This window comes from Nelumbo lutea, chromosome 1, assembly GCF_056320005.1.
Source record: "Nelumbo lutea isolate HS-2025 chromosome 1, American lotus-T2T, whole genome shotgun sequence".
NCBI lineage: Eukaryota > Viridiplantae > Streptophyta > Magnoliopsida > Proteales > Nelumbonaceae > Nelumbo > Nelumbo lutea.
Window position 1 is genome coordinate 56,740,699 of NC_142684.1, and position 23,552 is coordinate 56,764,250.

The window sequence follows — 23,552 nt, forward strand, 5'->3', positions numbered from 1 at the left end:
CTAATAAATGTTAGTATATATACGCACATACATTTTAGTTCATTTATTATTTTTCAATGGTTACTAATTGTATCTTGATACTTTATATAAATCATTAAAGAATGGTTTTTATGTTTAAATAAATTAGTTATAATCACATAAAACTTAATTTTTATTGTTGTTCATATTTTTTAAGGATTTTTTTTTGGATTTTCTAGTATATCCATGCATATCTTGATTTTTCATTTGTATCTATACATTTCCAAAATATATCTCGATACATCTTTTAAAACTACCTTTCCGATACACCATTCATTTCTGATGCTTTGACCTTGGTATGAAATGAGGAGTGAAAGAGAGTCTTACATTGGAAAGACACAAGAGGTGGTGTTAGAGCCATTTTGACCAAATAGTCTAGTGTTCGATCCTCATTACCCCTATTATAATTAAATAGGTTTCAGCACAAGGTATGGGTGGGCCTGTGCTCCAGAGTCCAAAGTGGGTTGAACTTAACAAGCAAATACGAAGAAATGAATGAAGTAGCTTCATTTGCTCGTTGTAGGCTGACTTAACAGAGGATTCTCCTACCTGTAAGATTTAAGATTTGATCATTGTGGTTGAGACTTGAGAGAACAAAATCTGCATCCTCTTTTCCTCTGCCACGCCCATACTACCTTCCTTCTCTTAGGACTTGTTTTATTCTCCTGAGGTTGAGTAAACAAGGGAATTGGTGTCTCACCCAATGGCTAACTGGTTGAATCTATACTCACCCACACTTGATTACAGGAAGGGCCATTGAATTTAGTATTATATGGGAGATCTTCATTTCCGATCACAAGGTGGGCAGAACAATTAAGGGGTTTTTACCGTTCAGTCCACCCCTAGGTGGAGCTATTAGTAGACCTAGGGGTGGACAGAATCCTGCCCGTAAATTCATGGGCAGATGCGGTTTATAGGGGGGGCTACTAGTAATGGGCTACAAATTAGATGCAAATAAGCCCGGCTCAAATTTATTGCAGGCTAGGCTTTCTGGCCCGAGGTGGCCCATATACCTGTACAAGCCCATCCGGGGGCTGGGCTGGCCCGTCGGGCCACCTGGCCCATGAACAGGTCTATTCACAGCAATGGTAGTTTTTCTTCCTCCCCTATCTTTCCATCTCTCTCCCCCTTTTTATCTCTCATTTCTCCTTCTCTTTCCCTTGGCTTCCACTCTCTCTCTCTCTCTCTCTCTCTCTCTATTTCACCTAGAAGAAAACTGCCGCTACAACATTTTGCAATGGTGATGGCAGGTAGAGATGATAACAAGGGAGGTGAAATAAATGGATGGCTAAGAGAGGGTGATAGAGAGATAAAGAGTACAAGAGAATAAAAAAGATTATAATGAAGAGAGAATATCGAATGTTTAACATCGTCGTCGTCTCATCCGATTTGCCATTGTGAAGAGTTCGATTTGCCACTTCTAAAAGGAAAAAGATGGAGGAAGAGAAGAAAAAAGAGTGTCAGGTGTATATAGATTTTGATGAAATATTAACGAATACTAGTTTAAAAAAATAAGGGTACAATTTATTAATTACATAATAAAGGTAGTTAAAAAAATCTACCCCTTATTTTATTTATTATTATTTATAGTATTTTTAATTTATATTAAATTTAAATTATAAAAATTTTTATTTATGATCGATTGCAGGCTCCTGTCTTGTACAGTTGTACTATGTCTTCATTTTTTAACGAGTAATAATTTCTAGGTAACAAGGTTACATGAAAGGAAATAAATTAGGGAAAATTCAAGGCATTGTCCAGCCCGATGCCTTGACAACCAGACATTAAAAGCATGGAGAATGGGATTCAAATGTACCATCGAGTCTAGAATATTTACACCTGAACTCCAAGATATAAACAACCGGTTGTAAGATATAAAAGGCCCGCATTTCTTCTTTTAATCAACCAAGACAGACAAACGTGGACCTCCAAAATAATGATTCTCATTCACGCTAAGCTTTACACAAAATAGATGGCGTATGAGAGAGACCAATTGACTTGCATGGAAGTAATAAATAAAACCCCCCAAAGCTTTACTCAACTATATCAGCTGAGAACCTATCAAAGAAAAAAAAAAAAAAACTATATCAGCTGAGAGACTCAGACAATAAAATGGGGGTCACTTAAAAAACTGGGGATGGGGGGACCTGAGAATCCAACTACAATTATGTGTACTAAAAGCAAAAGCTCAACTGGTGGCTGGAAGATAAACCCTTATCATGTCCTTCATTGTTAGCTTTCTTCTACATGTAGGGCATTTACTTTGGGCTTGAATAGCAGCCTTGATACACTTCTTACAGAAGATGTGGCCACATTTGGTTGACATCTCTTCAACAAGTGGACCCATGCAAACTGGGCAACTGAAGGTGGGTTCCTTTGGTGGTGGTGGCGCACTCGGTCGTGGCACTTCTGGAGGTTTAACATCATTCTTTCTCTGCCATAACAACAATCGTAAATTAAGTCTTGAACAGTTGAACCTTAAAAACATCAGCTCATGCTACTCGAGAAGAAAACAGGAAGGATGGAATTACTTTTTGAACCCAGTCCACTTTGTTAGATTGAACAAAGAATATTGGTTATCCCAATCTACTTGCAACAACAGAGCCATTGATTAGGCATCCACAATATAGGACGCAAATACTTCTTTTGAAAGGTAAGATAAAATTTTATCAGAAAGAGACGCAAATATATTGGGGTAAAACAAAAAAGAGGGCAAATCTCCTCAAAATAAGGAAAAACGCTGAGAGCCATCCCCTGAAAACATGAAGGTTTTCTTGGAAAGATTAGCCCCAATACAAATTTCTCCTCTTCACATGTGCCATAACATTAGCTGATCTATACAAGGACCAAGGGTTTAGATTCTATAATATGATGAAGCCTGCATGGCCCCAAAGACCCATCAAACCTGGGAAGAGAACCTAGGACTATAGTTCATGTGAGGTAATGGAAGGTTAAGCGAGCATCTCGCACCATCTCACACAATTCTAATGATAATAGTGCTCAAAAGTTCCAATTTCCCTCATGAGAACCCCTTGTGCCTGAATTGGGTTTCATTTCCAACCCTAAAGAGGATATGTTTTTATATGCATGTATTAATTTCGACAATCCAACAAAATTTTGGGAACCTTTTTTGGTGGTTAACAGCAATGTATTAAATTCAATTTAAAAATGGGATCTATACTGTCTAAAATGGATAAAAAAGGCAATCCAAATACAGCTTTCAGCAGACCATGCTTGTTTTAATTCATTCCCAGGTCCCAGCATACCAGACACCTTTGCCTATCACCCCAGCTTTTGCTAAGCTGTCAGCTAATACATTAGCAGACCTAGGAATCCACCTAATCAGCACTTCATGCTTCTTTGTTGTTTTAGCTACTTTGTTAGTTAGAGGACTGAAACAGCCAAGGGGGTTCCACTTCTGAACATAACCATAATATAACTTATTTGACAATCATAGTTTTCAAGGCATCTAGGGTGATTCTGGGCGACACTGGGCTACTTTGTTAGTTAGAGGACTGAAACAGCCAAGGGGGTTCCACTTCTGAACATAACCATAATATAACTTGTTTGACAATCATAGTTTTCAAGGCATTTAGGGTGATTCTGGGCGACACTGGGGGGTGCCTAGTCGCCCGCCTAGGCAATAGCCGATAAGAAATTTATAATATAAAGAACTTTTGGATAGCTTCCTAGTTTTTTATACCACTCAGCATGTATATTTTTTATCTATCCACTCAGCATGTAATACTAATTGAAAATAATAGTAATTATCTTTCTTAAGAACATTAAATTTCCTCTAAAAATGTGGCAAATTATCACATCTAAAAGATAAAAATTTAATTATATTAATTTCATATTTTAAAAAATAACCTACTATAATAAGTATTTAATAGAGCAATTTCATATGAATTAAAAGCTAAAGGCTATTAACGTTATATGATAAATATTCAAGATGAAAAGTAAAATAGAAAAAACAAGGATGAAATTTCTGTTTTATTAATGAGAGAGAGAGAGAGAATAGAAAAAAAAACCTCTTTATACTTCTATTCTTTCTTTCCTCTTTCTTTTTTTTTTCCTTTCTTTTCCTCTCCTCAAAATCTTTTGATCTTTTAAAGTATAAATGATATATATAGCATATAATAAATGTATTAACACACATGTTAATAAGATACAGCAATATAAATGGTATTATATAAGGAACCTGCCTAGTCATTTTTGTCACCTAGGCAGGTTCCTAGTCACCTAGAAGGGCACCTAGTTGCTATAAGTCAAGGCGTTTGGGCGAGGCACCCAGACAAGGACACCTAGTCGCCTAGGCAACGCCTTGACAACTATGTTGACAATCTCCTTCAGTAGGTTATCCAGTTCTGCTGTGCTATAATTTTTCTGAACAGGAAAAAAAAATCCCACAGACCCTGAAAGCTCAACAAGATCCTCCTCCATCCCTTCCCAGTTCATCCTGGTTGCCAAGACTGCAACCATCAAAGCTTAGCTTCAATCTGGTAATTGGCCCTGCAAAAACTGAATTCTACTCCACTATTTGATCTGGTTGCCAAGAACAACAAGCAGCCAATGACTAGCTCCAAATGAAAGAAAAAAAAAACAAAATCCATTGCACTAAAAGAAATGAACTTTTCGTTGACCATCAAAAACTTGCCTTGGTCACAGGAACATACTTCATACAAAAGGATTATAAATGCAGCATGATCACTGACTACCATATAGCATCTTAGACTAAAATAAATTTTAGACTATTAAATTTGATGATAGCCAATGGAAAGGAAGGCAATATCATATACAACATATACGAGGTTTAAGTTATTACCTTTGCACTACGGCTGCCTTCCAAGTTTATGTAAAGCTCACAGTTAATAATTGTCTGGTTTGGTGGAACTCGTCTGCGCTTGTTGTAGCTATTAAGAGCCAACCGAGTGATTGGTTCCTCTACAAAGAACAAACGGAAAGAGAACAGATGTAAGATAGATGCATGAAACATGGAATACAATGTCGAAATGGATTAAAAACATTTTGGAAAATAAATGACAAGTAATAAAGAATAGGCTAGTCTCATTGCAAAAATAGTAGTGACGTACATAAGCACTTCTTCACATTTAGTACCAAACACTAAGATACCCAACAATCCACTTCATCAAGATAATAGAGAAAACAAGGTTTTGGTTTTTCTTGCCAATAATGAAAGAAAATTATCCAAAAATCGTTAATAAAAATAACAATAAGAAAAAAAGCACTCAATTAATAATATATAAATAGTTCAGCAAGTTGTGTTAAGGTCTCTCTCAAGATGTCAATCAGCTGAAAGTTATTCCCTTGGACAGGTGCACAATTCCGTGATCTGGGCTGTAAGTAAAGGAAGGTAACTGTTAACCACACCATTAAGATATTGTGTTGTTTAACTTCACATGTTATTTAAAAACTTTCAGCCTCCATCTATGCTTTTGCACATTATGGGGAGTGAAGTGGATTTGCAGATAAAAGAACTTCCCCCCAAGCCCTGACCAGTTTCCTGGCCCTGATTACATTTTATGATCTAATTTCTTTAGCTTCTGAAGCATCAATCTCTAATAAATCTCAGCCTCCAAAACTTCTTACTATATGGTATTATCTTCAAGGCACTTCAATTCATAATTGTCAGATCAGTGTCTTGCAAATAAGAAAAACCTCTCACATTAATGCAATAAACCAGTAAATCCCAACTAAGTTCCATCATTCCATGTCTTGTTTTGTGTTTTGTAAGTGGATTGTTTATTTATATACACTATGCAAAGTCAATTTTGAGTTTGCATAACACTCTTTGTTTATTTTCTACCTCGGCTCAACTTCCTAACTTCTATCATGTGACATCCAAGAATCAATACAAACAACTACATGTGTGAAATAGCTTGAATTTTATATCATTCAAGACTATTATGGTTCTCATACTGTATTTTATCATGTGACATATACATCATAACAAATATAATCATGCCCAAAGAACACACTACAAAACAAACAAAAGTGCATAGGCATCTCAGGCATCCAATTAGATACGAAGTTTGATGAAAGAAAGTTACAAGGCTAATTACAAGGAGAGTTCTGGCATAGGTAACAAGATCCTCACACTATAGATCCTCTAAATTGCTCTTTTAGTCTTTTATAGGAACTACAAAAGAATATAACAAGACAACCCAATTGAAGAACTACCCTGTCCTTGAGGACATCTACTCTGAGTCTGAAATACTTTGAAGGCCTTGAAGAAGTTAACTTTGAAAGAACTAGGAGACATTATAGCATAAAGGAGGTATTTGGCATAAACCAGAAACAAGGGACTTGATTATGTCATTGTGGTAAGTCATACTTGTGCAATATCTTGCATAAACTTTGAAGATTCCCTGGGGTTGAGAATAATGTCTAAGGTGAATGATACACCAAAGTAGGATGGTTAAAATTCAAGAAAGAAAGATTAATTACCCAATTGAATATGACTGCTGTCAAATAGATAAGAGAAAAAATTCTAGATGCTGAAGAATAAAAATACCTGAGCTACCTTGATGCACTTCAGAATCTTCATCAAGAATTACCATCACCCCTTGATTCCTCCTGGATTTGTTTCTAGCCTACCAGAATCCAAAACTCATATTCACAATTAGTTACAAAACAAATTAATAATTACAGCAATATAGCTGCCCGTCATAAATAAATGAATACAGCATACTTCAGCAAAGCTCCTTGGGGACGATATCACAACATCATCATCTATGGACTCAACATCAATTGGCGCGGGTGGCAAAACCCCTCCCCCTTGTTGACTAGTTCCTACATCCTGATGACCGACACCAGAAGATGTATCCTCCTGAGCCCTAGTTTCACCAGGAGGTGTATCATTGAGGTCGACGTCCAGTACCATCTTCCTCCGACGAGCGTCCCTCACGTACCCTTTCAGAGATCGTTTCAACCCAAGAGTGCTCATGCTCTATCTATCAGTTCTCTTTAGGCTGGCAGCCCGGAAACCCTAAATATGCAAACTCAATCCCATTAACGAGAATGGAATCCCATTCAATCTCTTTTAGAAATCTGCCTTAAAAAGATTTATGTTGCTAATTATCCTCAAATTCCTTTCTGGTTCATAACCAATAACCAAAAAAGAAACAGGCCTGCAAATCAGACGCTGTTACCAGAATTAAAAAACTGAAAAAAGAAAACCATAAAAAATAAGAATATCAATCAATATTGAGAAGAAAAAAAACAACCAATATTTTTTACAAAAAGTTAAAAAAAAAAAATGTAAGAACCAGAAACCCCTAATCGGGTAAACAAAAATAAATAAACTACAGAAAAAGAAGGGAAAAAAAGTGAAGCTCGAAACCAAAAACCTACGCAAAACAGCGCGAGAAAAGCACTAGAATCGGAGAAGATGAAACTCTAACCGATCATCAAATGCAAAGGTTATAATCAGCAAAAGGGATTAGAAATCGAATATCGTACCTGAAAAACAAAACCCTTTTTGCACGAAGAATAGGGAATCAATAGAAAGATAAGACGATTTTTTCTCCAAATAGATCAGAAGAGGTTCGTCTTGTCTAGGGTTTATTTTATAAACTAGGAGAGGGAGAGAGAGGGAGAGAGAGAGAGAGAGGGAGGAGGACATCAGGACATCGAAGGACCTCTCTTTCCCACTGTGTGCCATCGTTTCGGCCACGAGTCGGCGAAACCAGAAAACGGGCTGGGCCACCTTCTATTGTCACGTGATAGCATGTGACGGTTTGAACATTCGGTGCCTACCAGCCCGACGCTCCGCGTACCCGGAAAACTAGCATTAACACCACTTCCATTGGGTCGGGCTACAATCCGAACCGATAAACGACCGCCCGTGGCGGCGAGCACTCAAGCCATGAAATCATTGATGAAAGAACAGACACCAACATGCCAAAAGCTATAACCATTAATTGAAGGGTAGATTTCCTACGTCAACAAGGCCCGCCATCTTGCACGACAGAGGAAAGACTGTCTTAAGCAAAATTTCTATCATATAGCATCCAGCTGCCTTCTTTCTGATTCACCTTTTTTTGTGGTTTAGTTACTCTGAATGTTTTCTGTGTTTTCTCCTGTTAGGTGTTTGCATGTCTTTCATCTGTCTGAGTAGATGAAACCTTTCAACATGTTGTTCGTGAGGATCAGGATATTGGAGTGGATGTAATTGATGTTAACAATAGACTTGCTTTAGTCCAAAATGAATAATGGAAATGGTGTATTATTGGTAGGGTCTTTCCTCGACTTGCTATACCTTTGATGAATTATCTAGAACTTTGTACGGTTTGTGGAGGATCCCTTCCACGAACTTTGTCTAGAACCTTTGCAACGAGATCACTTCAAAGCTTTTTTCGTGATGTTTGTTATTATGATAAATTTCTTTTAGATGGCCCTTGGATTGTTTTTGAGCAATGGATTTTAATTAAAGAATGGAGGGAAGGGCAAGTTTAATCTTCTATTCTTTTGGATGAAGTTGAGGTTTGGATTCAAGTTCATGACCTTCCTTATAACATGTAGGATAATAAGGTTGGTCGTCTTGCTAGAGAAAAGTTAGGAGAGGTCCGTTGCTCTTAAGACAAGGGTCATTACATTAGAGTGAAGGTGGCCATTTATATTAATCAACCTTTGTGTGGTGTGTTTGCTTCTTCGACTACTATGGTTATTTTCTACTGCGAGAAGCTTCTTAGTATTTATTATGCTTGTGGTAGAGTTGGTCATGGTTATAAGAAGTGTAACTTTGTTTGCTTGCCGGAGGTTGATGATCTTGAGATCTACTATAATTAACGCACGAAGAATCATTTTGGGTCGTAGCTAAGGCTGAGACTCCAATGCGTCTTGAGTAGCGCAGACGTTTGGGCAGTTTTTGGTGCATGGTGGTCATATAGGGGAACCAGAGTCTTTGGGAACCTTTCTAGAGTCTATGTTGGTGCGGGAAGTGGGTGCTGGAAGTGGTAGTTTGGAGTTTTCTAGAGGTAGAGGTAGTAGAGGGTGGCAGAGAAGGTCTTTTGACATGAGTAGAGAAGATATTATGAGGGTGACAGATGACTTGGATAGAAAGGTAGATCAACTAAAAAGGGAGTTAGTTAGATTAGATTTCCATCTTGTTGGCCTTGAAGATCAACTTGGCTTTGCTCTATCCAAGCTAGACCTCAAGACATGTATGTGAGTCAGTTGGATTTTTCTAGTTTAGGTAAAAGACCTAGGAAGGATTCTAGGATTAGAATTACAAAAATTGGGTTTGGGTTGGGTCACTCTAAGGAGTCGAACTTGGATATCAGAATGCGGTCTTTTTTTGCAATTGATGGTGGTCTTGTTTGGTTTTTCTTTCATATCTTGTACTTTTGATATCGTGTATAATAAGTAATTTTCTTCTTCTTTTCTATCTTAATTTTCTGTTAATTTTAGTTGTTGTTATGGGAACTATAGAAGTTTGCTTTGGGGGAAGTTCTTTTTATGCTGATGAGAAATACCATGTGAGTTTATTCTGCCTCTTCTATTACATGTTATAGGCGGTGGTGGCTGGCCCTAAACAGCCACAGGTTGTGTTATATGAAGCTTTGTACTTCAAATTTCCAAGGTGTGGCCTGCCTTTGGCAATTAAGGCAAAAGGAATGGTTTTTGGTTGAGTTTGTATGATTTTTTAGTTAACAATAATGATTTGGTGCTAATTTTAGGTGATTTTAATGAGACTGCAATAGTTTATCATAATGTGTTAGTTTCTTTTCCCTCAATTAAACATTGAAGTAAATGTTATGTTTCGAGAAATTTTGTTAAGTTGATCAGAGACTTTAATTTGCAAAAAGTTTTTCCTCAAGGGGTTGGGGTGTCATGGTTTGGTAATCTTTTTAGGTCTTTGGATAGAGTGTTTGTATCCTTAGTTTGGCTCTTTGCCTTTAATAAGATCTATGTATCTTTTGGGCCAAATTCGAGGGGGGGGGGGATCATCATATGATTATAGCTGAAATTAATGAAGATAGAAAAGTTAGACCTAGATCTTCTCGTTTTTATAATATGTGGTTTAAGGGCTGATGGGTGTGGACAAGTTATTAGAGATGCTTGGAATTTCACTTTTAATGGTTATGCTGTTTATAGAATTGGTATTAAGCTGGATCATTTAAAAAGGGATCTATGAGTATAGAATAGGATTTGCTTTGTTAATATTCAGGATTAATTGAAGGCAATCGAAAATCAGATTCTACAGACTAAGGAAACCGTAGAAGTATGCAATACAAAATATCAACTAGAGTTATTGGAGAAAAAGAGGGATACTCTCTTGAATTACCTTGAGTCTTATTTGCATCAAAACTCTAGGCAGTTATGGCTAGAAGAGGGTGATAGGAATACAAGCTTTTTCCATCATGCTACTACTATTCGTCAACATAGGAATGGTATAGATTGGTTGAGGTTGGAAGGTGGTAGTTGGACAAGTAATCTTGATCAAATCTCTAAGGCCTTTATTTTCTTTGTGGAACTCATCTCTCCTTCTGGATTTCATTATATGAATGATATATCGAATTTTATTCTTCCTGTAATTTTTGGTATTGAGAATGTTGATCTGATTAGGTTCTTGAGGAACAAGAAATTAAAGAGGCTCTATTTAGTATTGGTAATCTCAAAGATTCAGATCCTGATGATATTTTAGTTGTTGTTTATAAATCTTTTTAGCAAGATGTGAAAGAGGATATTGTAAATTAAGTTAGAGATTTTTTTTGTTAATAAGAAATTTGTTAGAAGATTCAATCACACTTTTATTACTTTAGTTCCTATGAAGAAAAATGCTTCCACAGTAAAAATATTTTAGGCCAATAAGTCTTTTTATAAGTGTAAGGAGGTTTTATTTCCTTATATTTTAGCTAATCTTTTATCAAAGAGATTGAGAGCTCTTCTTGATAAGTGTATTTATCCTTTTCAGAATGCTTTTGTTACGGGTAGAAATATAATGGACAATATAATTATTTCTCATGAGATTTTGCATTTCATGAAGAAAAGAAAAAAAGGTTTTGGGTATGTAACAATTAAAATTGATATGATGAAAGCTTATGATAAAATGAATTGGGATTTTGTTATATGTGTTTTAAGGCTTTTGGTTTTTATTTTTCGAGCAATTTTGTCAAATGATTTATTTTTGTATATCCACAGTGTCCTATTCCATTTTAGTTAATGGTGCAACAGAAGGACATATTATTCTAGATAGGGGGTTGAGGCAAGCGAATCCTTTATCTCCTTATCTTTTTATCCTTGGCATGGGTGTTTTTATCTTGAATGCTTCTTAGGGCAAAGGAGTCAGGAAGGATTCATGGTATTAAAATAGCTAGGGAGGCTCATTCTATTTCTCATCTTTTGTTTGTGGATGATGTGTTTCTATTTATTAAGGCTTCTAGAGAAGAAGTTCATAACTTGAGATTATGAAGAACTTTTAGGATTTGTCTGGGTGTATTCTAGTAATAATCTCCATCATAAATGTAGAATGCTTCTGTCTAGACAACTAAAAAAGGGTAATTTGGATTTTCATTCAAAATATTTAGGTATTCCTCTTTTTTGGATAAGAATTTGAATTGTTCTTTCGATTATTTGCAGGATAAGTTTAATTATAAATTAAATGCGTGGAAAGCTATGGATTTAATTTGTCTCAAGATGGGAAGTTGGTTCTTTTAAAATCTACCCTTCAATCCATTCCTAATCATGTCATTATGTTGCTCCGCTTCTATTGGGCTTGAATGAAAAAATTGATAAAGTCCAGAGGAAATTTTGGTGGTCTTTTGGAAAGAGTTCTAAAGGTTTTTCTTGGATAAATTGGAATCATATTTGCTCTCCTATTTCGCATAGGGGATTGGGAGTTCGGAAAGCTAATGAAATGAATGTTGATTTTCAATTAAAATTGGCCTGGAATTTTATAAACCAAGATCATAGACTTTGGGTAAAATTGTTGAGAAGTAAATATCTGCATTCTCAGCATTTTTCCCTAATTGTTCTGGAGTTTGGAAAAATATTTATAGATCTCTTCTTCTTTTTAGGCATAATTTAGCTTATAAGCTGTCTTTGGATTTTCATGAGAATATTTGGAATGCGCCTTGGATTCAAATTGATGATAGTTTTATTGCTCATGTTGGTCCTGTTATTTGACAAAATGTAAATATCACATTTAATGACCTTTTTGATTTGGAAGGAAATTGGAATTCCCAAGTAATTTCACAATTTCTTGGAGAAAGTTGGGCAGTTCATGTTTTGAATATGCATATTTTTAGGAATTTTCAAACGGAAAGGTTTTGTTGGAGTTTAGCAAAGAATGGGTCTTTGACTTTGAAGAATGATTATCTTAACTTTATGGCGAAGAAGGGAATAACGATTACCTTTGATGCATGAAAGATTAATTAGAAAAGTTTGGAAACTAAAAATCGCTCCTAGATATAAGTTGTTTGCAAAATTGTGGACAATTTGGAAGGCTTTGTGTTTTGCTAAAGAAAGGCGTTAATTGGTTGTGATTGTTATCTCAGGTTGTTTTGTCTTCTTGCCTTAAGTTCTGCTTCTTTTGAGGGCATTCCTTTTTTTTTTGTTTATCTTTAGTAGATAAAGTTGTTAGCCTTTTTAGGACTTTTCTATTTTCAATAATTAAATATGTTGTTAGAACTAGTAATATGCCTACTCATACTATGGCGAGCATGGCTAAATGTTGTGAAAATGATCTTTTGTGGGAAGGTGATCCACCTCCTTGGTTGAACTATGTTGTGGATGTAAATAGTTTCTTATAATAGTTGTAGGTACATTGTGATCGCTTAGACCATCAGAGTACAAAGAATACCAAATTGATACCACGTGGGTGCTTGTAATGAGTTCATAGTCATCAGTTACTTGCGATGAGTTTATAATTCATCTGACATCTACAATAAGTTTATAACTCATTGCATGAGTACGACAAACCTGTACTCGAAACTGTTTATGATGAACCCTGGCTAATGTATATTCGCGATGAATTTCGACTAGTTTAAATCGGCGATGAGATTTAGACACACAAATCTGCGATAAACCTTAGACACGCATAGGTTTGCAATGAGTTTTATATATGTGCAAAGCTACAAAGAGTTCAAAGCTATTACAAAACCACTACCAAAGTAGAATCCACTATAGACCGGGAACAAATATTAGTTACATGTGTGTCTTTGAATTACGTGCATGATAGGGCATCCCATGGACCTAGTAAAGGTGTGCCCACCAAATGATGACATCACCTGTGTTGCATCGGTTAAATGGGTCACGAAAGGAAGTAGCACACACGAATTATGAGAATCCTCGGACGAAAGGAAAGTCCATCCTTGAGAGATCTCATAAGAAACATGACAAAATCCTAGCAGTGCTCCTTAAAAACTGACAGTAAATCCAATATTCCCTTTCCTAGCTGGAATCAAACACTTTTGGCTCATTCCTTTCGGTACCCAGGGATGTCTCCCTATAAATGAGGGTCCATCTCATAACGAAATCATCAATATATCCTATCATCTTATCATCCACATTTCCCCTAGCCTCCAACCTACCTCCTACCTCCGGTCTTCCTTTATCTTTCAAGGATACTACTCCTACGTAGCCTAACCACCACACTTACAATAGTATGCTTATTTTAGCGATAAAAAAAAGACTACCAACATGCCAAATTCCCAAAAGAAAGACCATGTGCAATTCATGGATGCAAACCCGACCAACCAATCAAATAGAATTCTATTCCTAGGTGAGTCGAAATATGTGGACCTGGATGGTCTGTAGTTTTCATAAACTAGGCCAATTCATGGCATGCCATGTCAGCCTTAGAGAGGTCTCCCACTTATTAAGCTGATTTGGCATGTCACAATTAGTTTATTATTGTTTTTTTTATTATTTATTAGTATTTAATAATTAATACCTTAGTACTTATTATTAATTTATGAATATACTATTATTTTATAAATATTTTATTAATAGTTTATTAATATATTTGTTAGTTTATTGATACTCTATTATTTTAATTTTAATTTATTATTATTTAATAATAACTATATTATTATTTTTATTACTTTAATATATTCAAATCAATATTTCATTTGTACTTAAATTATTATTATTTAATAAATATATATATATATTTTTTTGTTATTAATTTATTAATATTTTATTACTATTTCACTAATATACTATTATTTTTTTAATATTAGGGTATTGAGTTTTTCTGTTAATGTTAGAGTATAGGTCTTATATAGTTCATATTCTGACCCCAAAATGTAATAATTTGTACTTTCAAATTATGATATATTAGGGTATTTTTAAACTTGAATAGTTAGAAGAATTTTTTTCGTTTAGTGAGAAAGATTGTTTAGTCATTATAAATTTTTACTTGTATTTAGTGGAGGTTCTCTAAGGGCCTAAGAGCTACCATGCTAGCCATAATAGGGGCCCTTTTGGAAGGGTTTAAATAGGAATGGAAATGGGGTGGGGCACCCCCTCTCCATCTCTGCCCCATAGTCAAGAATCAAGATACTCTGCCCTATCCCTGATGGTGGGGCGGGGCATTCACTCCCTGTCAGGAATAGGGAATCCTTGAATTTCCCCACCCTGAGGCAACCACCTAAAAATCATCAAATTTGTGAATAATTTTCAAATAGGATTATGGGATTTTGGGTATTTTAAGTGAATTAATACATAGGGTACTTTAGAAATAGAATTATGGGATCCTAGGATTTTAAGAATTTAGGGAAAACTTAGAGATATTTTAAAAATCAATATTAAATCTAGGGACATTTTACTAATTTAGCATTTGTTCCATGAATTATATGCAAAACCTCTCCCTACCCCATCCCTAATTCGGGGTAAAAATGTTTTCCCCATCCCTGCCCCATCCTTGTTTAAAGTTGAGAAAACCCGCCCTGTCATTTTACGGGGGGGAAATTGCCACCCCTAGGTTTAAAGCGTTGGTTGGGCTGCTTTTAGAGAAACCACAAAAAGAAACTTCAAATAGAAGTCATGTTTTTTGTACCGTAAATTTACTAATTCAGGCTTTCAAGGATTTTCACCCAAAATAACTTATAATAGACATGTTTCAAAATATATATTGGTTTCTTAGGGCATTGAAATGCTATTTACTAAGAGTTAGGACCTTTAATTGAATCAAACATTAATAGCAAATTAACAGTCCTAATATATTTATTTATTGGGTAAAACCATAAAAGACTTAAACATACCTTGTGACCCTTTCACCTTTCATTTTCTTTTAAATTTTAAAAATATACCCTAAAATTTTGCAAACAAGAATAAATCCATCAAAATAAAAGATTTGTAAGAGGTAAAACTAGAAACAAAAGGAAGAGAAAAAATAAGAAAAATGGTGAAAATTGAAAAGACGAAATAAATAAGTGTCTCTTACGGCAAACAGCATGGTTTTTAAAAGTTAACCGGTCAGGGGTCCGGTTATCGGTTCGAATGGTTAAACCGTTCGACCCGAATGACCGGCACGTTTTGACAAAAAATAAAAAAATTAAAAATTTTGAAATATAGTCAAAACCATTTGAATGGTTCAAATGGTTAACTGGTCGGTTCAGCGATTTGCTGACCAAAATCAACAGTTTTGGAGGAAAAAAGCAAGTTTGGGGAAAAACGGAACCAGCCACCCGATTTTTTTGATCCGACCATCCGGTCTGATCCGGTTTTGAAAACCATGGCAAATAGTCTTATGGAAGCAAAGAGAATGGTGATGCTGCATCGATTATAGTGGAGAGAGTGGCACTTTACAGAAATAAGTTATGATAAACATATGTTTGTCGTGAAAATGTGTTTCTTTGCAAAAAGGAAATTTACCCTTTATTTGACACATTAGATGACTATGGCATCTCTTTATTCATGGGCATTTGGTAGAGGTGAAGTCAGTAGGACATAATATCATTTTCCACAAGAAAAACAAAAAAATTGCAGGTAATCATGTTGTTGTAGGGGGATGGTACTTTCATCATCATCTTTTTCTTCTTCTTCTTCTTCTTATTCTTCTTCTTTCACCTCCTTCTTCTTCAGGAGGCTAAAATTGAATATAAAAAAAATTAAATGACTTCACATGTGTCTTTTCATTGATGGAAGGTATGCTTAAGTCTAATACAAATGACAATTACCCCCATTAACTTTCATTTGTAACAAAGACCCCCTTAACTTTTATTTTGTGACACATACCCCCTCTGTTATAGTTTTATCAATTAACTTTGAATAAATTCCCATTCATGAATTGTTTAAATTTTTTAAATTTCCAAACTACAATTTTTGAATCCCCCTTATTTTTTGAGGCAACATTGCATATTTAACCAAAATCCAAATGCTACAGCATCTTAAAAGAGTAAGCATAATAGGAAAAATACACAAGTGTCTATTTCCAGCATGGCCTATGCTATAATGCTCAAATAGTTCTAATGTTGGTCAAATGACGCATGATCTACACAATGGTGCTTTTTGAAAGTTCATCCCAATGATGGATTCATGTAGAAGCCAATGTGGAAAATAAATATGAAAATGTTTTATATGTATATGAATAATTTTTTTTTCAATTGCCCCCTCTCAAATAAAATAGTGGGGTCAAATAAAAATTGACTTCTTAAATGGAGTCTTGTTTTTTCATGGTTTTAGAAGGCCTAAACTAGAGGTGTGCCCCCACTAATCAAAGGTCCTGATCAGCCACTGATTCATCCTATGCTCCAAATGAAAAGAAGAAGAGAAATATTTCTGATGTCAATTAAGCCCACAAGGTAGGCTCTATATTTCAAGAGCAACAAAATTGTGGACTAAAAAGGAGAGTCAGATTAGAGCTTCTTTATTCAATACAAAACTAAATTAACAATTGGGATTTAAAATAGAGAAAAAACAAAATAAGAGAGGGAAGCAGGGTAGCAAAGGGGAGCCATGGCCCTCCCTGTGCCTTAAAAATCCCTGTAATACCCATTTAAATTTCACTAAGATTTTGGCCCCCCTCAAGAAAAAATCCTATCTCCATCCTTGGAGGGAGGCTAGGAAAGTTAAAACCCCAACTAGGGGTGTCAATTGGACTGGATTTTGTGCAAATAAGTCCATTCTAAATGGACCAAGTCAAATCCAATCCAATGAATGTTTTGAACCAATTTGGACCGATCCAATTCAACGTGTGGACCATCCATTCTATTCAAATTCATTTTGATTTAGATTGGTTTCAATCCAAACCCCTTCCATTGACACCCTTAACCTTAACCCCAACTATGAAATGAACCTTGTTTCAATGTTCACAATACCAAAATATAAATGCTATGATATGCATATCAATTTAATACATGTAAAATGATGCTTTGTCCTATTATAAGATGATGAACTTATGCATTGTTATAGTAGCATCTTGAACCGTGATTCACAATTTGATCCATGGATACTCATTATGGAATATGAACAAGGATTCAATAAACAACCATGACACACATCCTTATGCCCACAACCTAACCCTTTAATCTCTTTTTAAACGAGCTTATGGATATGGAGCGGATGCCTTTAGTACAACACACACAAACTTTAGAGGCTCCCCATAAGTGACACATGGTGAGATCTTGAGTAGGTGACAATGGTAGCTTGCATAGGTTGATAGTTAGTCCACACTCTTTGAGCTAAACCTTGCCCCCATTGAATCCACATTTAAGCGCCTTAAGGAATTTCTTACTCTATGCATGTTAGTGTATAAATTCATTCTTTGTAAATAGAAGACTCTTCCCTTGAGGAGAAGGGACTTTGAATACACTTTCTGTTTATCTCAACACACCACTGAGCCCTTGAATCCCAATCCTTCCTTACTTTCTGCTCTTGCTTTTTTTCTTTCTCAACTTCAAAACTAAAATTGTTCTCATCACCTCCTTACTAGAGGATGGTGCAAGCTCTTATTTGCTTAGTTGCACATGTCCCTATCATCAATGGTTTTAGAGTTAGATTATGTCATATATGTCTGAAAATAACAAAACCAAAATATAAAGCCAAATACATATTGGTTTAATACCTTTAAAATGATGTTTTCTCCTGCACTTTGAGGTTGATTTTAGGGCCACATGGCTAGCTGCACTCTCCCACCTCTATTTCTTCTTCCCACTTATAATTAAGGAGAAAGATAAAATAAACATTAAGGAAAACAAACACTCAACCTCAACAAAGTATCTCAAGTTTGCCAAATTAATCATACTTGCAAATGATCTGATTGTTGTTGTTATTAAGTCAGTGATCCACTCCCATTTGTCGCACTAAAACTACTTCCTCTGCTCCTTGGTGCTATCTATTGACATCCTTACTATTGTGTCCATAAATTTTGCATATTGAACATTTAATTCTCTTACATGGGAATAAAGGTTGCCTTGCTAATGTCTTTTCATTGGGTGCCCTTCTTCTAATAATTGTTGGTCTTCCTTGTTGTTGTTTAATGGTGGTGATCAATGGGATCTCAAGAACTTACAATATTTTTGATCCGGTATAAGGCAAATTGTTGGAGCATAAGATGCCAAATATTTCTTTCTTTTTCAACACTCATTGAATTAATATTTAATTCTTTCTCGCCTAAGGATTGCCACTACTATTGCATGTTTGTAAGGAATCCCACTAATGTCCCAAACCTAACAACTACAAGAAGAACTTTACAAATAAACACTGCCCCAAATGCCATTGTATTGCACCACATACACCAATTCGTCGAACCTCAAAACTAAGTGTGAGCTCTAGGAAGCTCATGGCTAGCTCAAATAAAGAAGACACTACCCATTTAACTTAAAGAGGAAATGAATCTTCTGTAAATTCTGGAATTTGATTTTGATTTGAAAGAATTGTGACTCCATTCTCCATTTAAAAATCACATAGCTAGGAAGTTCCAAATTCAATAGGACTAGAAGAGGGAAGGTGTTAGGCACCACTCTCTCCAAGCTATAAATGACAACCCGATGTGAGAGTTTGTTTATGCTCCCTCAACTTCGTGAAATTCGAATTAATGAAGATGGAATTCTAAAATTTATTAATGGAATCCCTTCTAACATCTCTTAATCTCAATTTTAAGGATGTTATCAAGAATTAGGTACTAATTTTCCCTAAACCCCTCACCTCTCTCCCTCTTAATTCTGAGATCACGAGAAACTTGAAGAAAAAACTTTCACAAATTTAGAACTCCAACCTCAATCAATTTGAATTTGAACTACCAAAATACACACAAAAAAAAAACAACTAAATAGTTAATAGGGATCTACAACATAGGTAAAAGAAACACACCTCTTTGACAATAGCCTTGTTGAAGTTTAACAATAGCGATTTCAAAACCCAAGAATGATATTTTGAGGACTTGGACTAAGAAGATAACTTGAAATTGATCCATGATGCAAGAGAGTGAATTTCCAAGAGTGTCTTTGTCTTTTCCTGAAGGTTAGGGCATGAACATAGGGAAAAATGGGGCATTTTGGGAAGTTTCCCTATGAGATTTGGGAATTTTCTCAAGTTTTTGTTGAAGTTAGCAGGGGATTTGAATGAGATTCTCTCTTTCATTTCTTCCTTTCAAACGTTTGTCCTCAAAGCTCAAAACCCATTCTATTTATAGAGCGGGAAGGCTAGAGCAGGTATGAGACAAACTTGCCACCTGTCCAAGATTTCAAACATGCTTAAGCATGCAAGAAAACTCCAAAAACTCAATCTCTCTTGCTTTTCTATAAGATATACAAGGGTTTTACTAGCCAATCCAAGATTTCAATGATTTCCTTGGAGTTTCTCATGCCAAATGGGTGATTTTCGAACCTGTTCATGTCAGGTTCGAAACTGACTTGTGAATGATAGAAAATATAAATTTGAAGTGGCCATAATGGCCTTTATGTCAATTTCTAGGTCAAGAGGAGTTACTTTGGGGTTTTGGGGTTCTTTTGGTCTACTTGGCCTGCTCTAATTAGTTTAATGGGCCGGGGGATTAAGTGAAGGGTTGACATCAGCCTTCTCTCATTTGAGGTCTTAAATTGGAACACAAAAAGGGGTAGTTTAATCTAGTGTGTGAAAACAAAATCTTTCTAGTTTAATGTTCAAACAAATGAATTAGGTCATGAAAGTTGGTGCAATGGGGTTTTTTTTTGGGTCTTTGAACATAATGGTGATGTTTGATTAGTCAATTAAGCCTTGGATTATGAAGATCTATGGATGACAAGCTCTAATTAATGAGGTTTGTTGAAATATAATATTTGCTTGATGGAGGGTCAGATGTGGAAATTTTCAGATGAAATTTGGTGGGTAGGTATTTTTAAACACTTTGAATCAGATGAAAGTGATAGATCTTTGATCAGTGGTGTAGATTAAAAGATTTAGTTTAGATCAAGACTTGAAACACAATCAAATTGAGGAGTTAGGTCATTAAACTTAAGGTAATGGGGTTTTTGGTTCTCTAATTTTGATGGTGAAGTCTGATTTGCTAAGTAGGGCCGGATGATGGAGATCTATGGCTGATAAGATGAGATTTGTTGAAATAGGGTCTTCATTTGATGGTGGGTTAATGAAGGAATTTTGAGATGAAAATTGGTGTGTGGGCATGGGTTAAGATGAAAAGCTGGGTGGATGGTTCAGATTTGAGAAAAAAAAAGGCTTGTTGATCTGGGTTATCTAATAGGGATGCAAACGGATCATTATCGGGTTTGAATCAGGGTATATCTGAATTCGGTGCAATACTATGAACAATATATCTAATATGATCCAAAGATTCGATCGGATTTCATAAACATTGATTTGGATTTGATCCGATGAGGAAGTCAGATATTCAGATCTGATTCGACCCGTTTTAGTTTTTTAAAAAACTAATAAATTATTAAAAGAAAAATAAAATGTAATAATTTAAATAATGAAAAACAAAAAATACAAATATCTTTTCAACTATTTTCAACAAATTTATAAGTAAATAAATAACATATATTTGTTATATATTTATATAAATAATATATATATATCGGATATGGGGTGATACGAATTCGATCCAAATTTTGATTAGATCCTATTATCCAATATGAAGTTTCGAAGATCTGAAGATCCAAAATGGAATATCCAAATCCGACAAAATCGGATCGGGATCCAATCCATTTGCACCCTGGGTTATCTAGTTTTATTCATCCAAGATAGTTAAAATGGAATCTTGTCATTTTTAAGGTTGACCATCATAGATTTGAGGCGGGATTTGGGGGTTGAGTACCTTTGAGGTAAAGGAGGTGTTGGATTTTGATTTTGTGGAGTTAAGGTTTTAACATTGCGTGGATAGGGACTGTTGGGAAGGAAATTGATATGATAAATGATGGATCTTTGGAGTTTTTGTTCAATACGTAGTTTTGGGGTTTACATGGGAATTTTGAGTTTTAGTAGGTCTTAGGTTGGTGTGGTTTTGTTTTCATATTTTGACATTTCAAAAGGGGGTATAAGGAGGTAGGGTGAAGGAACGGAACAAAAATTGGTACAACACTTAGCAATTCCTTTAATGCAATAATTAAACTAAGATGAGTATAAGAAATAAGAAAAAAACAAAAATGCATAAACATTTAATAATTCACGAAAGATATACCTGACAAGGTGCCTTTGTTTCTCAACCAGCCTTATACCTTTTGGTAAAAGACCATTTGTGTCCTTTGATGCTCTGTTGTATCTAGAATTTATTTTAACCAATCACTTATATTGAGTGTATTTAAGAACAGAACAATAGGTTTAAACCTAGCATTTATTCATTTGTTAAATGACTCACGTACTCCCATATAAATTAATTAAGGACATTATTGAAATTTTGCAATGTGTAGGTTCTTATAATCATTCCAAATGCATTTCTCAATGCAACACCCTTATATTGTGTTTTAAAGTTTGAATACATATGCCTCATAATCTACATTGGGCAGCATATCATGTACTACGACATAAATTAGTAATATGCTTGTAATATTATAAAAAATTGAAAGTAACATTTTATTATTTTCCATTTTTGAATATTTGTACTTTATCTTATGAACTTTTCTTTTTTGAATACCTAATACGAAGTAACTCTTTCTCTCAAAAAACATATTAAATTATTTAATTTAATTTTTTATTAGTATGGCATGAAGCACCACCCATGGTCACCATATATAATATCAAAATAATTCTTTAATTGTTTCAAAAAATAAGTCCAATTAGGCTACTTCCATTCTCAATATCAATAATCTCAATAAGGAAAATGCCATTATTTCTATCTGATGGTGAAAGATTTGACCCGAGGCAAATCCACCTGTCATTTCGTGAACTCCCCACGTCGGGCCAAGACGTCGAGTATAGGGAGTGGGGGGCAATTGATGGAGGAAGATTTGACCCGACCCCTTGGCTATGCGACACGTGGAAGCAACCGAGAGTGACCTGGCAGAAGCGCCAGCTCGGCACGACAGCAGGCCCACAAACCCGAGCCTCGAACTAAAAAGTCCTGAGCTCCCTCGATGAACCTATGACCCGAGCTCTGAACTAAAGAGTCCTGAGCTCCCTCGAGGAACCTACGACTCGAGCTCCGAACTAAAGAGTCCTGAGCTCCCTCGAGGAACCTACGACCTAAGCTCCGAGGTAAAGAGTCCCGAGCTCCCCAAAGAGGAACCTGAGCTCTCCCTTTGAGGTCCTGAGCCTTACAAGGAGAACAAAAGGCAAAAGACCCGAACTGCCCACCCAGGGGCAGTTTAGGCCATACTTCTGTCCGAACTCAAGACTTCGCCTCGCAGACCACTTCGATTCCAAGCCGCTTGGCTGAACAACCGTACCTGACTCCCAGGAGACCGTACACGAAAACGGCGCACCTGACTGATTAGGGGACTGACACATGACAGCCGCCATCCAACGGCCACCTGCCACCGTCATCCCAGACGGACAGAGGCAGCCCTGGCGACTAGCAATGGAGGCTATGACACCCGAACTGACAACTGGCAGTGGAGGCTATGACACCCGAGCTGACGATTGGCATAAGAGATGACACCCGAACTGGCAGAGGAAGTGACTCGATCTGGTAGAGGTAATGATGCCCGAACTGGCAGAGGAAGTGACTCGATCTGGCAGAGGTAATGATGCCCGAACTGGCAAAGGCATAGAAGTGAGTGTATAGGGTGATTATAAAGGGCCCCCATCTCATAAAGAAGAGGGTATGTGACTCTTGCATTTTTTGGTCTTAGAATTCCTCATTCCCTTGCCTTCTGAAGAACACTAACTTGAGCTCCGGAGTGTTCCAACCGGGTTCCTCCCCAGAAATCTCCATTTTCTTCCTTGTTTCAGGCACCTCCGATCTCATCAGAAGTGAAGTAACTGACAACTAGGATAGACTGGATCGCACATCATCATTTGGCGTCGTCTGTGGGAAAGACTTCAAAAAGCCTCCCCTAACCTTTAACTCTCTCTCTCTCTCTCTCAAAGAAACCTTAGCTTCCATGGCTTCTCCTAGCAACAACAGGCACAACACCGGCTTGAATGTTGTAGGGGAACACCCCCAGCCCGCCATTGTGTGCATAGGACAA

At 36.0% G+C, this 23,552-nt stretch overlaps 1 protein-coding gene across 8 annotated transcripts; it reads right to left on the bottom strand.

Annotated features, from left to right (window-relative positions):
• Window positions 1–1,802: 1,802 nt before the first annotated feature.
• Window positions 1,803–7,932, bottom strand: LOC148874677 (uncharacterized). Of its 8 annotated transcripts, none has more exons than XM_088964539.1 (6): window positions 7,501–7,932; window positions 6,731–7,027; window positions 6,554–6,632; window positions 4,844–4,962; window positions 2,212–2,452; window positions 1,803–2,076 (listed from the first exon to the last, which is right to left on the bottom strand). In XM_088964539.1, exons 2-6 carry the CDS (start codon window positions 6,983–6,985, stop codon window positions 2,060–2,062), a joined length of 711 nt encoding a protein of 236 aa, XP_088820665.1. In that variant the 5' UTR covers window positions 6,986–7,027; window positions 7,501–7,932; the 3' UTR covers window positions 1,803–2,059. The 8 variants fall into 8 exon arrangements, with proteins under 8 accessions (XP_088820665.1, XP_088820671.1, XP_088820666.1 ...); XM_088964545.1 differs by having other exon boundaries at window positions 2,166–2,452; XM_088964540.1 differs by having other exon boundaries at window positions 6,731–7,169; window positions 7,501–7,722.
• Window positions 7,933–23,552: the final 15,620 nt, after the last annotated feature.